General features: G+C 48.1%; 1 protein-coding gene across 3 annotated transcripts; it reads right to left on the reverse strand.

Moving 5' to 3' along the window:
- Window positions 1–5,276: 5,276 nt before the first annotated feature.
- LOC136508647 (uncharacterized) lies at window positions 5,277–18,102 on the reverse strand. 3 transcript variants are annotated; one of them, XM_066503386.1, is made up of 7 exons: window positions 17,712–18,102; window positions 12,278–12,337; window positions 11,220–11,471; window positions 11,020–11,129; window positions 10,377–10,535; window positions 7,010–7,494; window positions 5,277–5,952 (listed from the first exon to the last, which is right to left on the reverse strand). In XM_066503386.1, exons 3-7 carry the CDS (start codon window positions 11,342–11,344, stop codon window positions 5,581–5,583), a joined length of 1,251 nt encoding a protein of 416 aa, XP_066359483.1. In that variant the 5' UTR covers window positions 11,345–11,471; window positions 12,278–12,337; window positions 17,712–18,102; the 3' UTR covers window positions 5,277–5,580. The 3 variants fall into 3 exon arrangements, with proteins under 3 accessions (XP_066359483.1, XP_066359481.1, XP_066359482.1); XM_066503384.1 differs by having other exon boundaries at window positions 5,278–5,952; window positions 11,020–11,471; window positions 17,712–18,101; XM_066503385.1 differs by lacking the exon at window positions 12,278–12,337 and having other exon boundaries at window positions 5,278–5,952; window positions 11,020–11,471; window positions 17,712–18,101.
- Window positions 18,103–18,144: the final 42 nt, after the last annotated feature.

Genomic DNA, 18,144 nt, shown 5'->3' on the forward strand with positions numbered 1-18,144 from the left:
TATACTGCTCCATCCGTTGCAAATTACAGGCCATTCCCAGAATCTTCTTAAATTTGACAAAAAATATAGAAAAAATTAAGAAAATTCATAACATCAAATAGGTATACTACGAAAAGCAAGAGGCCGCTAGTCCAGTTGGCTAGCTGCTACCGCGTTGCACCATGTGGCCGGAGTTCAACCCCCATGGGGCGAATTTATCAGCCGGAGGCGAAAAAAAATCACCCACACGTCTAAGGTCAGCCTAGTCTCATGGGAGCTACGGTGCTGCTGTGTATGGGTGGGGGTTTTCTCGACCTGCATGAGAAGGTCTTCTTCTTAAGCACAATACCCGGGGTTGTCTTACCCCGTGGGTCGAGTTTGTTAGTATATTATGAAAATATAATTAATGAATAATCTAATGATACTATCATAAATATTATTATTTTATCATATAAATTTGATGAAACTTGAGATCCTTTGACTCCTCAAGATTCTTAAAATAACTTATAATTTGGGATGGAGGGAGTAGTAAATTTTACTCTTGGGTTCACAGTCCAATTCCTTTATTTACCTCATATTTTTTTGCCACTACACACAACAACAGAGACACTCACAACACACGCAACGTATGCACACTCATCCCTATGAACACACCCATGTAAATCCTACCCCTATGAACATCTTCGAAGACTAGGCCAGCATGAACATCTTCGAAGACTAGGCCGATAAATCTTCAAGATTGACGAGTCACCACAGACGTCTCACTGTCGATAGAACGTCGCCTCGCTCCCACGGGGAGTCAAACCCAAGACATGAGATCTACTGAGGCTCTTATAACCACTAGGCTACAAAGCCCTTTCACTACCTTATGATTATGGCTGGTTAGAAATTTATGGATGTTACTTCATAAATAAAGCCCTAACAAAGCATGTAGCAAGCTGGTGATATTTTTTTCCGCTAATCCTATATCACGGGCGTCTGTTCCGTGTCGGTTCGGACGCGGCTAGCTGGGCTGTAGACCGGCCCACACGCCTGCTCCCCTCATTGGCATACACGGTTTCTCCAAAAAAAAGAGAGCGACATCTTATCTTTCTGATTTGCATCGGCTCCACCGCATCGCCCGCCCTTCGATCGCGTACGCACAAGCTCTGCTAGTGCCCGTGTCTGCCGAGTGCCACCACCGTCTGCATAAGCACGAGCGTCGAGTGCCACCGCTAGCCGCATAAGCATAAGCTCCACCGGGCGCGCTGCACTACCCACCCGTGGTGAGGAAGACTGCTTGCCACCTCCACCACGGGGGCCGGACGCCTGCTCGGTAGCCATGAAGACCTCCACCTCTGCCTGCCCAGCTTGCTGCGGCCAGGTGTGGCACTCGCCCATGCACATCTCACGCCCCGCCTACCCAGTTCGTCGTGGCTGGGGCAGAACTCGCCCGCATGCAGCCCGTGACGACCGAGATAGAACTCCACATGCCGACGAGGATCCATTCTGTCAAGCAGCAAGGAGATGTTTGCGTTGAAACTACATGTTGCAAGCATCTATTTCAAGTGTTTCAAATGTTTCTGAGGTATCTTGCAAGTGTTTTATGTTGATGTTGCAAAAGTAGATCAGAATGTTGCAGATGTTGCAATGGTGTTTTCAAGTGTATGTCCCAAATGTTTTATCTGTTTCAGACGTATGTTGCAAGTGCTTCATCTGGATGTTGCAAAAGTAGATCTGGATGTTGCATATACATGCATGTTGCAAGCGTATGTTTTAAGGTGTTTCATACGTATGTTGCAAGTGTTTTATCTGGATGTTGCATATGTTTTGCAATGGCTACAAACATGTTTTCCTGGTGTTTCAGACATATGTTCCAAGTATTTCAATTGTTTTGGACGTATGTTGCAAGTGTTTCATTTAGAAGTTACAAAAATAGATTTTTGTGTTACACATGTTGCAGTGGGACCCATCTGCAGCAGCCACTGCTGGGCCCGCCTACATGGGTATGGAGGGGGCGCCACGGTGCAAGCGCGTGACACGGAGCAGCGCGGGTCCCTACGTGAAGCCGGCACAACAGGCGCAGGCGTCTAGATGCTAGCCGGACGTCTGGGCCCTAGACGTTTCGTATTTTTTCCAAAAAAGTGCCGCGCATGTTTTTTTATTAAGAGGAAAAAGAGTGTTTACAACCCTTGGCCGTTCACCGGCGAGCTGCCAGACGCAGCGGTCGATGGGGGGCCAAAAAAAAAGATGAGGCGCCACTAAACGGTGGTATGAGATGGACAATTTGCTGTTTGAATTTGCCAATGTATGAATTTGTTTTTTTAATGAAACCGGAGGGGCTGGAGCCCCTACAGGAATTTATTTATAAGAAAAGAACGGTACCAGGCACAAGGAAACAGATTAAGAAAAAAAGAAAGAAAATAAGCACAAACAAGAAGATTACAACAAATTTTTGATCCATAGACCAAAGGTGATAGAAACTTTTGTCTTTGCCCTTAGTGAAAGTAATGTCAACTCCTTCTGAAGACTTCTTTTGCTACATGAACATTTGGTTGCACATTCTTGAATATGAAGTCATTTTGAACTATCCAAATGGCCCAACACATTAGAATTGCCACCATCATGAAGAAGACTGGGTGGGATTGATTTCTGATTTGTAGAATGCAATATGTGAGGCTGGAGCCATTCTGAAGGGTAATGCCAAGCAAGTTCCAGCAGTCTTTGGCAAAAGGGCACTCAAGAAAAAGATGCCCTCTACTGATAACTGGCAAAGAACACAGAGATAAGAGTCCACGTGCAAAATTATCTTCCTTAGAATGTTCCTAGTGCTTAGTTGATCTTTCAAGAGAAGCCAGAAGACCTTGTGTTTTGGCTCACAGAAGCACTTCCACACAGCGGCGGATCCAAAAAATATTTCAGGGGGGCTGAACAACACTGCTGCTCGATCTTAAGTCTCAGCCCCCCTACACTATAGAATTTTACCTAAAAATTCATGGGGGCTCCACATGGGTTCCACTGCTCCGGTATGGGTAGGGGGGGCTCGAGCCCCCCCCCCCCCCCACCGTTGGATCCGCCCCTGCTTCCACAGCCATTTTTATACCTGGTGTACATGTCTGTGACCAATTAAGAAGTTATATGTCTTTGATGCTGAGAAGTCTCCCCATAGTGATGTCCGTCTGTCTTGTTGATCAGTTAGAGGGAAGTGATCCCTGAAAGACTGAATTATTTAAAGTTGGGCATATGCTTCTGCAGATAGAGGCAAAACAGAATAGGTTCGGAAAGTGTTGTTGGACATATAGTTTACAAACTAAGATAGTCTTGTTTTTGGCAAAAGAATAGAGCTCAGGATAATCTTCTTTCAGGGGTTGTTGGATCCAATTGTCTTGCCAGGTCTTGCCATTTTGAACTTGAATAGGGGAAATATATTTGAAATAGTCCAGCAACTTTAGGATGTCCCTCCACCAGAAGGAGCCTTTTGTGATGTTACTTGGGAGTCTTCCATTTCCATAATACTTTCCCCAAATTAAAGAGACCCAAGGTATGTCCTTATTGTTGAAGAATTTATCTAGATTTTTCATCTGGGAGAGCTTCATTGTGCCTTTTCAAATTGATGACTCCTAAATCTCCCTCAATCTTCGGCAGACAGACCATTTCCCAAGCAGCCTTTGGAGGCTTTTTTGAATTTATGTCAACACATCTCCACAAGCAATAATGTTTCCTATACTTTTCAATTTGCTTAAAAACTCCTTAAGATAAAGATAGGGCACTCAAGTGGAAGGTGGGAATGGCTGAGAGAACTGCATTTGTGAGCTCAAGCCCAAAGTACATAATCAAAAATTGTACTCTCTATCTATTTTGCCATTATGGGGATGTTCTATAGGCCATTGAACTTGGTGCAAAAGACTTAGGTGCTGTTTGGATCAACAAAGGCAACGTTAACGTAAATGTAACGGTTCCAGGGCAGCAACGGGAAGGGAATCACAGCCTGTTCGTTTGGTTGTGGCTTGTCGTAAATGATCGTAAATTTTCAGCCGGAACAATATTTTTCTCTCACACAAACCAGCCAGCAGTACTTCTTCACGAACCAGCAACAATACGAACCAACCAACCGAACAGGCAATGCATCGGGGGCAGTTTTCTTTTTTTTTGTTTGGTTCCAGCTGGGGTAATCCATCGGGGGTAGTTTTCTTCTCACATGCGGGCGTAATCCGCTCGTTGAAGGTTTGTCCCGCGGCAATCGATCGCACCGTACGCTAAACAAACAACAAGCAACGCAATCCGTTGGCGCCGTGATCGGATCACACCCCGAAATGTGCGAACCAAACAACACCTTAATGGCTACCTTTATGGCCGCATGGTGGTTCATTCCATGCACAATCCCACAACCACCTCAACGATTGCATTTGCTAGTGTTGTTAAGATGTGTATCTCAAATACCATGTAATATCCATGATGACTCTGAATCGGTTTAGGATAGAGAGATGTACAATGTATTGTTGTACTTTTAGAGAGATGATTTCTTTGTAAATAGAATCTAGACTTTTCTGACTGGTCAAGCAATCTTGGTACAACTTATAAACCACGCTAAAGGTATTTTCTTGGCCTATATAAACATGTAGGGTGCAACGCTTTCGTCCCTGGAATTCTCACAAGCGTATCAACACTAGGACGAGCTCCAACACCATCATGCGTGTTTAAGAGGAATCCATGCTAAGTTATTCTACATCGTTATTTTATAAACTTGGGGTGCGTTTGGATCTTATATTTTGCAATTTTTGGACCTCAAGGACACAAAAAATGGAAGGTGGCTTAGGGTGTGTTTGGTTGAGCTGTGGCTGTGGAAAAAAGCTGTTGTAGGCTGTGAGAAAACTGTTATGGGCTGTGAGCTGTAGAAAAGTTGAAAGCTGTTTAGTTAAACAAGTATAAAATATACCTTCTATCTTTATCTCTCTTAAAACAACTATAGAAGAGCTTTTTATTCCACCAATTTTAAAAAGCAGAAAGCCAAAAGCCAAAAGCAGGATGAAACCAGCTTTTAAAAATGTATTACGGAAAAGCAGCTGCTTCTAAAAAAAAACAGCCCCTTTGGTTGAACTTTTGGCTTTTGAGGCCAAAAGCCAAAGCCAAGAGCCCAACTAAACAGGCCCTTAGCCTATACAGTTCTAGTCGGGAAGGAAAGGGTATTTATAGTGTAATTTGTACATGTGGCACAATAAGAAAACCCACAGTTTAAATGTTTATACACCAACGGTACCCTTAAGAAAATTGCTAGTGTAAATATTCGATTTACATCGGTGGTCACTTAAGATAACAGTGTAAAATCAATTTTTCTTTTTTACACTGGCGGTAGTGCTAAGTCAACGACCACTATAAATCATATATTTATACTAGCGGTTCACTTAACACTATTTAAAGAGACCCATGGGGATATAGACACAAACAACTCAACCTTGGAAGTTATTCTCGTCTGAGGAGCATCAGAAGTTCAGAACCGCTAACACAAATATATACTGTATTCTGTAACTCGCTCAGGGAGTTGTTTGTGTCTATAATATCCTCAGACGAAAAACTTTGCCATGTAACACTCAACTTTACTTCCGTACCAAGCATTATATCATGTCACTCAAAGACAGATATTTCACCAGTCCAGCTACAAGAAGCAATCACATTAGGCATTACTGGGTGGTAAGCAACATCAGTGCATGCTTCTTTGAAGGCTTCTATTTTCCTTAAAAGCCTTGCCGACTTGTAATCGTAAAAGTAAATACATCCATCGGACGAACCAGATGCTAGTTCTCTTCCTCTGAGGGAAAAGTTGCACTTTACAGGGAAACCCCACACCCCATGTCCTTCAAACCGCATATACTTGTTCAGCTTGAAGGGCGGCCTTGCTGAAAAAATAGCAATGTAGTTCCCATTGGATTGTGCAACAAAAGATGCTTCACGTGGGTGGTATCTTACACATGGGCATGTGAATGCTTCAGTATAAACCTGTGATATACAAATGGTGAATTCTGTTAACTTCCATCCTGCTGGTAGGAGGCCAATCCCTGTTACTGAAAAATACGCTCCCTGGACTAACGACGGAAGAAATAGACTAGAGCGTGATGTTCACCTATAAAAAAAAGTAAAAAAAAAAACAAGAAACTGACCAAACATAGAAATTGAGCGTGATGTTTATCTATAAAAAAAGAAAAGAAAGAAAAAAAGAAAAAAACAAGAAAAGGACCAAAACTCTTCATGGTTTAATATTAGGGTAAGATAAAATTTTACATTTCAGTCTTCAAAATGTGACTTTGATTGTTAATTATCTGTAACTTTACAACATTGTGACTTGTAAAATTTAGTTTAAAATTAAATTTAACAACAAATATAGTAATGGCATTTTCATATATCCAACTTTGACAATTTTAAATATGTTGATGTTCTGATAATGTTTGACCACAGAGATTTGCCAACTTTAAATAAAACTGAAAGGAGATAGTACTACAAAGGCACAGATATAATATGGAACTAACAGTAATAGACTAATCATGTTGGTAATTTGGGGGACCTACTTCAGCAGATACAGCATGGGTTATGAAACAAAGAATTGTAAATCCATTTTTTTTCAAGAATTGGCAGAACAGATATTCAACAGTGAGCAACTTGTAAATCTATACAAACAAACTGCTAAATTAGAACTTCAGTGCAACATACGGTCACAACTTATGATGGTTTCTAGAATATGTTCTGATACAATGCTCCAGTCCCATTAGTGCTGCAGCATGATTAGACGGGTTTTACTTCTCTCATGAATATGCTGAAATACTATGTTCAACTTCTACATATCACAACAGATATATCCAAGTGGAAATTGTAAAAATATAATCTCTAACAGGGCTGATATAACAAAACTAACCAGGTTTCAAATTTTGACCTTTTTTTAAAGTGTTGTACCACATGTTGACTGCATGCAAATAGAAGCAACATGTTCATAAGGTACTAACAAAGATGGCATCAGAACCACATACACTTACGGACTAATATAGAGCTATACGCCTATTACCTGGTTAGATAAAGGAACTTGTCGCATGACATCCCAAACAATTATAGTGTTCTCACTAATATTGCTTCTGGTTGTGTCAGTTGAAGAGATAAATTGTCTCCCATCAGCACTGAAGTCAATGTCAAGGATGGTTCCAAGGTTTCTATGAAATTCTTTTGTTACCAGGCCACATCGAATATCCCAGAGTCTAAGGGAACCCTTGGACCCACCAGATAGGAAGATATCGGGGTTGCTTGGATTGAACTTGATAACCTCCACAGCTTGATCCTCCTTGAATACTTTCATTACTTTTCCCTCAACAACATCAACTAGCTGTACGGAACAATCAAGACCTCCAGAAAGTAAAAAGGGCCTATGAAGGGACCACCTTACATCCTTTACAGCAGCAGTGTGATGTTTCAAAACACGAGCAGTGGTATTCCCTTTGTCCCATACGTTCCATACATGAACCATGTGATCCATTCCAGCAGAAGCAAGAAGATGCCCTGCAGATATTTTTCTTTGTGAATGTCTATTGAGTGAGACTAATTTAAATAAAAGCCATGCAAAATCATCATGGGTATTTTGTACTGTATGTCAAAAGCAATATCTCAATTAACCAACCAACAAAATTTGAAGCTGGTGATTCTATGAAACAACTCATCTCAGGCATTGGTACTTACTATCAAATCGACATGTGCACCATATTATTAATAGTGTTAGTTAAAAGTGAAGCACGAAGAATAACAAGGAAAATTCTGCCAAATGTAATATTTCAAAAGCATCCCTATTTGACATCAAATTACCAAGAAACATGGATTGTAAGCATTTCCATAGAAGATTAGAAGTACAAAATCGAAGGTGAAGATCAAGGGGACAGTGGAGGTGATATATCTTGGTTTGCATACAACAACAACAACAACAACAAAGCCTTTAAGTCCCAAACAAGTTGGGGTAGGCTAGAGTTGAAACCCAACAGAAGCAATCAAGGTTCAGGCACGTGAATAGCTGTCTTCCAAGGACTCCTATCTAAGGCTAAGTCTTTGGGTATATTCCATCCTTTCAAGTCTCCTTTTATTGCCTCTACCCAAGTCAACTTCGGTCTTCCTCTGCCTCTCTTCACGTTACTATCCTGACTTAGGATTCCACTACGCACCGGTGCATCTGGAGGTCTCCGTTGCACATGTCCAAACCATCTCAACCGGTGTTGGACAAGCTTTTCTTCAGTTGGCGCTACCCCTAATCTCTCACGAATATCATCGTTCCGAACTCGATCCCTTCTTGTATGACCGCAAATCCAACGCAACATACGCATTTCCGCGACACTTAGCTGTTGAATATGTCGTCTTTTCGTAGGCCAACATTCTGCACCATACAACATAGCAGGTCTAATCGCCGTCCTATAAAACTTGCCTTTTAGCTTCTGTGGTACCCTTTTGTCACATAGGACACCAGACGCTTGCCGCCACTTCATCCACCCTGCTTTGATTCTATGGCTAACATCTTCATCAATATCCCCGTCTCTCTGTAGCATTGATCCTAAATATCGAAAGGTATCCTTCCTAGGCACTACTTGACCTTCCAAACTAACATCTTCCTCCTCCCGAGTAGTAGTGCCGAAGTCACATCTCATATACTCAGTTTTAGTTCTACTAAGTCTAAAACCTTTGGACTCCAAAGTCTCCCGCCATAACTCCAGTTTCTGATTCACTCCTGTCCGGCTTTCATCAACTAGCACTACATCGTCCGCGAAAAGCATACACCAAGGGATGTCCCCTTGTATGTCCCTTGTGACCTCATCCATCACTAAAGCAAACAAATAAGGGCTCAAAGCTGACCCTTGATGTAGTCCTATCGTAATCGGGAAGTCATCCGTGTCTCCATCACTTGTTCGAACTCTAGTCACAACATTGCTGTACATGTCCTTAATGAGCCCAACATACTTCGTTGGGACTTTATGTTTGTCCAAAGCCCACCACATAACATTCCTTGGTATTTTATCATAAGCCTTCTCCAAGTCAATAAAAACCATGTGTAGGTCCTTCTTCTTCTCCCTATACCGCTCCATAACTTGTCTTATTAAGAAAATGGCTTCCATGGTTGACCTTCCGGACATGAAACCAAATTGGTTCATAGAGACCCGTGTTATTGCTCTCAAACGATGCTCGATAACTCTCTCCCATAGCTTCATAGTATGGCTCATCAACTTAATTCCCCGGTAATTTGTACAACTTTGAATATCCCCTTTATTCTTGTAGATCGGTACCAATATACTTCTCCTCCACTCATCAGGCATCTTGTTCGATCGAAAAATATGGTTGAACAGCTTGGTTAACCATACTACAGCTATGTCCCCGAGGCATCTCCACACCTCGATTGGGATACCATCCGGTCCCATCGCCTTACCTCCTTTCATCCTTTTCAACGCCTCTCTGACCTCAGATTCTTGGATTCTCCGCACAAAGCGCCTATTGGTGTCATCAAAAGAGTCATCTAACTGAAAGGTTGTGTCCATATTCTCACCATTGAACAATTTGTCAAAATACTCTTGCCATCAATGTCGGATCTCATCCTCCTTTACCAAGAGATGCTCCCTTTCATCCTTAATGCACTTAACTTGGTTGAAATCCCGTGTCTTTCTCTCACGAACCCTAGCCTTCTTGGTTTGCATAAGATCAGAATTTCAGAATGGTCAGTTCAGTCCTGATAGCCTTCTCTAAAGAGTTAATATAAGCATTCAAAAGCAAAAAGGTGAAAATTCCCTACATGACAACCTTTTGTAGTTTTCTTAGACTTACAATGTTACCGTGTACCTTCATAGCATCATCATTCGTACTGTGAGTTTAGATGGCTCAGTGCTAATCTACTAGGGCTAGTAGCCAGATTGTTGAGAACACTGAGAATGCCAGAAGAACATGTCAAACATGTTAGTAGAGAAATCCATGTTTGTATGGTGGAAGGACAACCCAGTGCAACGTCTAATATTGCCATTTTCTTGTAGAATAGAGGAAAAAAACTTCTCATAGCCAAAATTTATAGATAATACTCTGCCAGTTTCAATTTTAATGTTGGTAACAACATCAATACCAGCACAGCACCGGGCACCCACTTTGTTTCCAGGTTACTATAAGAGAAGTAGAGAAACGTATCATGTTGAACCACCTTATTGTATCTCAAATTGCATACCCCAAATCCCCATGACTGCTGTAAAACCAATGCATTGTCTTGATTAGAAGAGGGAGAATTCTGCATTCTCTTAATATCCTAATGCACGACCCTAGAGAATGGCTAACTCATAAAGATCTAAGAACATTTACTCATTAATAACATAAGTCAAACAGAATAGTAAAGATCATGGAAGCAGAACTATGTAAGAATAATTACTAACCATGACTTGGTGACCAATCTACACAGTTGATTGCCTTAGTGTGACCCTTCAAACAAACTGAGAGCTTCAAAGGGAAACTTGTGCTTGGTCCAGGCTTTGGTTGGCATCGCAAGGAATGCAAAATGTCAGCTCGTAGATTTGTATAGGTGATAGAGCCATCTGTAACAACATGTTCACTGTTACAGAAATACAGAAGGTAGAAAATGGGCTGCTCAAGCAACATATAAAAATACTACTAAAGTACAGATGTGTCACTCCCTAAACTAGTTCCTCGTGAAATCATCATGATAACAGAAAACAGGACCCTTGAAACAAAGCACTTCGGTTTTCTCACACAACAATTGGATATTACGAAACAAGCTTTTTATCAGCCTTTATCCAAGACCCCTGAACATTGTTCTTCAAACAGTTTAAACCATTTCAGACATCTAATCATGGAAGATTAAATTCATCCTGGGATCCACTACACTATTACAAATCAATTTATCAGAACTAATCACATAAAACTATCCTGAACCCAGCAAGCAGTCTGGTGAAGCTGGTGTCTTCCCATGGGAGCAGCTAACCAGCAACCCAGGACAAATTTTATGCTAGGATAATCAGCATCTTTCAATCTGCTGCAATGGGGGCCCAAAAAGCTCACCTGCGCAATCAAACTCCGTACTCGTCCGCGGAGGCAGGGGTGATCCGGATTCTACATGTGCCTGCGATGAAGCCAGGAGAGCACGCTCCCTCTTGGAAACGTACCTGCCACTGGATGGAGATGCCAGCGGCGTCGCTGCGTTGAGCAGGGGCTGTTGTGGGAAGCAGTGGGTTGGAGGGAGGTATTGGTGAGATTCCCACCGCGGCCGCTTCAGGGGAGGTGGAGCGAAGGAGGCGGACCCGGTGGCAACCGGCGCGGAGGAGGGTGGGCCAGCAGCATCCTCGTCGTCGGAGGTAGCGCCGTACGCAGCGGAGAGGAGATCCATCGGCAGTCGGGGTTTTGAGTACTCCCTCTGCCCAAGAATGCGGGGGTGTTCGGCAAGCTGGCTGCAATAGCCAAGCCAGCAGCAGCTGCAACCAGCCGCAGCAGTCACAGACTATGGCTTTTTTCACCTTCATCAATTTAAACGTGACAGGAACAAATGGTCAAATGGAGGCAATTCAATATTGCTGCAGTAACGTCTTAGCAGACCAAAAACAGATGATTCACAATGGCAGCAGAATTATTAATTGTTGATATTGTAACTCGAGATGAAAGGTCCATGCATCAGGTCCTGCAATGATGGTTTTCAGTTATGGCAAATTTATGTACTCAAGGGTCGATGACCTCTCAGCGAGCAGGAAAGCTCATGTTATTTAAACAGAAGGTAATTCAATTCAGGTTTGTTAAATAGCAAAAGGGTTTATAAATTGAATAATGGGTCTGAAATTATGGTAGGCAGTTTTAGCATAAGGTATCCACATTCGTAGTTTAACATACATTTTAAATCTCTCATACTTTGGTTTATTTCAAATTTGTATCACCTTAGTTCTAGGCCATTTTTTAGCTTAAAAGTTACTACAAGCAACAAAATTAAACTGTAGGCAAGGAACAAGGCGCTGAATTGTGTACAATAAGGACAGATAATAGAGCTAATCAGAGTTCACCTTAAGTATAAGTCTTTGATAGAAGAAGTTTTCCGTATGTATATTCTACGGAATCAAAATGTTCAAGTTTTTCACGAGTCTATGATGCAGTGCACAATTAAATACTAGTCGATAGTAGTACATTTTCGCAGTTAGTAATAGACATAAAAGTAGACTTCTATACCATATGTGGGATTATTAAAGTAGACTAGCATGGTAGTGACAATAATAATCCTCCAGATAATTAATTGTTGTCACTGTACAAGCAAAACAAATTGTAGAACGTAACATACTCTGATTTTGCGGTGACAGGGCTACTGGCACTGACTTTTTGGACAAGGCCAAGATCAAACCTGATAATAGCGAATTGCCAATGAGTAGTTAGAAAAAAGGAACTGACGACCATCACAAGTAGTATATAATCGTCGAATGTACTAGTCCCATGTCAAGGGCGTCGATGCCCAAGACAGCGGGTCCTCGGCTACGGAGCTCGTAGCCTTGACTGGTAATGGCGTCGGGGTTGTTGCCCGGCTGCCCAATGGTGAAGGAGGTGAGATTAGGAAGAAGAGAGAGGATTAGTGTTGGTCATTCTTTCTTAATCCAAAGAGTGCCAATTACATGAATTATATAGGCCCGTGGCCTGCTAACAAATGGAAACAAACTCCTTTATTCTAGCAATCCTTGCATGCCGATCTGCATGCCTAAATCCACACCTAGCCACTCGGTGCCGGTGATTGCTGCTCCTGGACGCGCGGCCGACGTCGGTACTGGAGGCCCAACATGACATCTCTCCCCCCCTCGACGAGCAGCTCGTCCTCGAGCGGGAACGTGGGGTAGCGGGCGACGAAGCTGTCGAGGTCTTCCCACGATGCTGATGAAGCGGGTTCGCCCTTCCAGTGAACGAGCAGCTGGCGAACGCCATGGGCAAGGCGAGCGCGCGTGACGCAGTCGGGCTCCGGGACCGCCGCTCCGTGGTGAATCGGCGGTAGGGCCGGTGGCGACGTCAGGGGCGTGCCGACGAACTTCTTCAGGAGACCGACGTGGAAGACGTCGTGAAGGCGGGCGCGATCCGGCAGCTCCAGCCGGTAGGCGACGTCGTTGATGACAGCGGCGACGCGGTATGGCCCGTAGAAGCGGGGTTTAAGTTTGCCCGTTGTCGGAGCTTGGAGGGACGCTACGGCACGCTGACGGAGGCGGAGCCAGACCCAGTCGCCGACGGCGTAGTGGACCTCCCTATGGTGCTTGTCGTAGTAGGCCTTGTACACCGCCTGAGCCTGCTGAAGCCGGTAGCGGACGTCGGCGAGCAGCTCGTCACGTTCCGCCATGGACTTGGCCACGGCTACAACCCTGGTGTCGCCGGGCTCGTAGGAGCGGATCGTGGGCGGGTCACGGCCGTAGACGATCTTGAAGGGCGTGTCCTTGAGCGCCGTGTTGTAGATGAACTCGGCCCATGGGAGCCAACGTACCCATTGCCGAGGACCATCACCGGTGAGGCAGCGGAGGTACATGACGATGATCTTGTTCGCGGTCTCTGTCTGTCCGTCTGATTGCGGGTGGAACGCCGACGTCATGTGGAGCTTGGTGCCCGTGAGCCGCATGAGTTCGCGCCAGAATGCCGACGTGAAGATGGGATCTCGGTCGGAGACCATAGACTGCGGGATGCCATGGAGACGTACAATCTCTGCGAAGAATGTCTGGGCCACCGACTCCGACGTGTACGGGTGCGCGATGGGGATGAAGTGGCAGTACTTGCTGAAGCGGTCCACCACCGTTAGGATGACAGACTTGCCGCCCACGCGCGGGAGCACCTCGATGAAGTCGAGGCCGATATCCGTCCAGACTGCCGTCGGGACGGGCAGCGGTAGAAGGAGACCAGCGGGGTGCAGGTGCTCGGACTTGTACCGCTGGTAGGTGGCGCAGGCGCGAATGTGATCTTGCGCCGTCTTGCGAAGGTTGGGCGAGTGGAAGTCCCGTCAGAGGCGATGGAGCGTGCGCTGAACACCCTTGTGTCCGTCGTCGTGGACGGCGGTGAGCACCTCGTGAAGCAGTGGCGATGCCGGCGGGATGTAGAGGCGGCCTTCGAATGCAACGAGGCCGTCGAGGAGTGACCAGGGAGACACGCGTGTATCCGCCGCCAGCTCGTCCCTGAGCGCCACCAGAGCCGGATCGGTGGACGTAGCTTGTCGGAGGCGGTCGATGTAGTCGAAGCGGGGGCCCGAGAAAGCCAGGGCCATGGCCTCCTCCGTGTCGCGGCGAGAAAGGGCGTCAGCGACTGTGTTCGTGTTCCCCGCCTTGTACTCGACGGAGAAGTCGAAGCCGAGGAGCTTGCCCACCCAGTGGTGCTGTGGAATGGTGGCCAAGCGCTGATCCAAGAGGAACTTGAGACTGAAATGGTCAGTCCTTACCACGAAACGACGTCCCCACAAGTATGGCCTCCAATGGCGGATGGTGAGGACGAGGCCGATGAGTTCACGTTCGTACGCCGCCAAAGACGCATGGCGTGGCACGGTCGGCCTGCTGAAGAACGCCAGCGGGTGCTGGTCCTGGAGGAGCACTGCGCCGAACCCGTAACTGGACGCGTCGCACTCGACGACGAAGGCGCGATTGAAGTCTGGCAGGGCGAGAACAGGCGCCGTCGTCACGGCTGTCTTGAGGGCGGCGAAAGCCGCAGCAGCTTCCGGCGTCCAGGAGAACCCTTCCTTGCGGAGGAGGGCTGTCAGGGGGCGGCGATCGTGCCAAATTCCCTGACAAACTTGCGGTAGTACCCCGCCAGGCCGAGGAAGCCCCGGACCGCCCGCGCCGAGCGAGGCTGCGGCCAGTCGGCCACTGCTTGGACCTTGGCGGGATCCACGGCGACACCCGCAGCGGAGATGATGTGGCCGAGGTAGGAAATCGAGTCGACCCCGAACGCACACTTGGATCGCTTGACGAAGAGCTGATGTTGCTGGAGCGTGCTGAGGACGGCGCGCACGTGGCGAAGATGATCGACCCATGACTCGCTGTAGATGAGGATGTCGTCGAAGAAGACGAGGACGAAGCGGCGTATGAAAGGGCGCAGGACGTCGTGCATGAGCGCCTGGAACGTCGCCGGCGCGTTGCAGAGGCCGAACGGCATGACGAGGAATTCGTAGAGGCCGTCGTGGGTGCGGAAGGCGGTCTTGGCGACGTCATCGGCGCGCATCCGAACCTGGTGGTAACCGGAGCGCAGGTCGAGCTTGGTGAAGAAGCGGGCGTGGCGGAGCTCGTCCAATAGTTCGTCGACCACCGGAATCGGGAACGCATCCTTGATCGTGATGGCGTTCAGGGCACGATAGTCCACGCAGAATCTCCAGGAGCCATCGGCCTTCCGGACCAAGAGGACCGGCGACGAGAACGCCGAGGAACTGCGGCGAATGATGCCCTGGGCCATCATCGCGGCGCATTGGCGCTCCAATTCATCCTTGTGCGTGGCGGGGTAGCGGTACGGCCGGACAGCCACCGGGGCGGATCCCGGCAGAAGGTTGATGCAGTGGTCGCGGGTGCGTTGCCGGAGGCATGCCGGAGGGCTCGGCGAAGACAGGGGCAAACTCCTCGAGGATGGCGGTGAGGAGATCGGCGCCGATGCAGGCCTGGATCGCAGAGCCTGCGGGAGCCGCCATGCCGCACTAGCGCATCCGGCGGCCGCCACGCCAGAAGGACATGGTGAGGGCGCCGAAATCCCACAGAATTGGCCCCAGCGTTGCCAGCCACTGGGTCCCCAGGACGACGTCGTACCCAGCCAACGGCAGGGCGTAGAAATCCGCGGTGAACTCCTCCGCATTGATGGAGAACGGCGCGTTGCGGAACACGCCGGGGCACTGGACGCGCTTGCCATTTGCCACTGTGACCCGCAGTTGGCCCTGGGTGAGGGTCGGGAGCGTGGCGTGGGCGGCCGCCTCCTCGGCGATGAAGTTGTGCGGCGAGCCGGAGTCGATCAGGGAGAGGAGGGAGGTGCCGCCCATCGTGAGACGCATCTGCATGGTTTCACTGGTGCACACGCCAGCGATGGCGTGGAGTGAGATCTGGGGCTCCGCTGAAGTGGCCTCGTCTGTCTCCGATTCAGTGTCGTCCTCGACCGTCGCCAAATCGAGGAGGAAGATGCGTTGGCAGACGCGGTTGTGGCCTCGCCCAAACTTCTCGTTGCAGTTGAAGCAGAGGCCTAGGCGGCGGCGCTCCTCCATCTCTGCCTGCGACAGGCGCTTGACCTGGCGATCCTCGACAGTGACCGGCTGTGGCGTTGGCGCGGGGGCCGTATTGGGCGCTAGGAGCGCCAGACGGGGCGGTGGCGCCGGTAGGATGCCCCTCTGGGGATCACGCCCTGGGCGTGGTGGTGGCGCGGCCGCCGCGGCACACTGATCGCGGAGCTCCAACTTGCGGGCGAGGCTCATGGCGACGGCGAGGGACTGAGGGTTGTGGAGCTCGACGTCGAGGCTAAGGGGCGGCAGCAACCCGGTGGTGAAGATCTGCACCTTCTGGTCCTCGGTGAGGTAGCCCGCGCGAGGCAGGAGAGCTTCGAACCGACCTTGGTAGTCGATGACGGAGCCCGTGCGCTTGCATGCCATCAACTCGCCCAAGGGGTTGGAGCGCAGCGGCGGCCCAAATCGGAGGTTCAGGAGCTTGGCACCGAGCTCCACGAGGGAGTGCCTTCTTCCTGCTGAATTTGCATGAACCAGAGGTGGGCGTCGTCGTCCATGTTGTAGGACGCCATCCAGACTTGCTCCTCTGGAATGATACGTTGCTGGCGAAAGTAGGATTCACATCGGTTGATGAAGATGAGAGGGTCCGACTTGTCGTCGTACTTGGGGAAGTCCAATTTCTGGAATCGTGGAGGCCGATCTTGATGGTGTTCGCTGGAGGACGACGAGGATGGCGGATGTCGCGTGTCGTGCAGGTGCTGGATCGCCAGCGAGTTGGCTTCCACCGAGGCTTGCAGCGACTTGAGGGAGGCGGCCAGGGCATTCAAGGTGGTTTGGAGGGCGTTGGGATCGCTCATGGCGGCTGTGCGGCGTGGGGGAAGGGCGGGACGACGGTGGTGGCGATGGTGGGCGGCTGGGAGAGGAAGGCCTGGATCGTGATACCAGGTTGTCAAGGGCGTCGATGCCCAAGACAGCGGGTCCTCGGCTACGGAGCTCGTAGCCTTGATTGGTAATGGCGTCGGGGTTGTTGGCCGGCTGCCCAATGGTGAAGGAGGTGAGATTAGGAAGAAGAGAGAGGATTAGGGTTGGTCATTCTTTCTTAATCCAAAGAATGCCAATTACATGAATTATATAGGCCCGTGGCCTGCTAACAAATGGAAACAAACTCCTTTATTCTAGCAATCCTTGCATGCCGATCTGCATGCCTGCATGCCTAAATCCACGCCTAGCCACTCGGTGCCAGCGATTGCTGCTCCTGGACGCACGGCCGACGTCGGTACTGGAGGCCCCACATGACATCCCATCAGTTCATAAGCTGGTAATTTCAACTCTATTCTTAAAATAATCATGCTCTGTAGGAGTGCATTTGGTCATATAGGCCCTGGCTTGTACGAATCCATTATAGATAAAATTACGTTCATCTATGAAGGTATGTGTATGCTGATGCATGAATAAGTAAGCTGCAGCTAGTTGCATATTTGACAATAGATAAAATTATGTCCGAGTAGTCATCAGCCAGTGATATGAAATGCAAGAAAGGATGAGGTTCGTCTGGGCAAATAATAATGCTCACCGGGCGGGTCTGTGCGGACGGTGACGGCTTGACGGTGGTGGCCGTTGACAGAGTGCAAACAGGGTCGGGCGATGCTCAGGAAGTGATGGCCTCAGATCCACACCGGCCAGCCGCAGGGCATCCTCCTTGCGTGAACGCGAAGGTGAAGACAGGCGCGGCGTGGTGGAGAAGATGGCGCAGCTGTCCTCCCCTCGACGTCGGGGAAGCGGCCGCAACAGATCGATTCTCGGGCGTCGCGGGAGGAGGCGACGACGGCGCCACAGCGGCAGGGGAGGGCGGCGGGAGACGGGGAGAGGAGGGAGCGGATAGAGGCGACGGCGCAGCGGGAGGAAGGGGCCGCCGACCGCCAGACCCGAATCCTACGGGGTCGACGGGGTTGAGCGTACCCGTTTTATAATGGCATATCGTGGAGTATTAGAGAGAGCGACAGGAA

The sequence above is a fragment of the Miscanthus floridulus genome, chromosome 15, assembly GCF_019320115.1.
Source record: "Miscanthus floridulus cultivar M001 chromosome 15, ASM1932011v1, whole genome shotgun sequence".
In the NCBI taxonomy this organism is placed as follows: Eukaryota; Viridiplantae; Streptophyta; class Magnoliopsida; order Poales; family Poaceae; genus Miscanthus; species Miscanthus floridulus.

Bases quoted from the DNA above. Each gene is read 5' to 3' on its own strand.
- LOC136508647 (XM_066503385.1), bottom strand. From the start codon at position 11,344: ATGGATCTCCTCTCCGCTGCGTACGGCGCTACCTCCGACGACGAGGAT. The intron at 10,536-11,019 runs GTGAGCTTTTTG...ATGTTGTTACAG, and splicing joins TACGGAGTTTGATTGCGCAG to ATGGCTCTATCACCTATACA. The intron at 5,953-7,009 runs GTAATAGGCGTA...TGTATATCACAG, and splicing joins AAGTTCCTTTATCTAACCAG to GTTTATACTGAAGCATTCAC.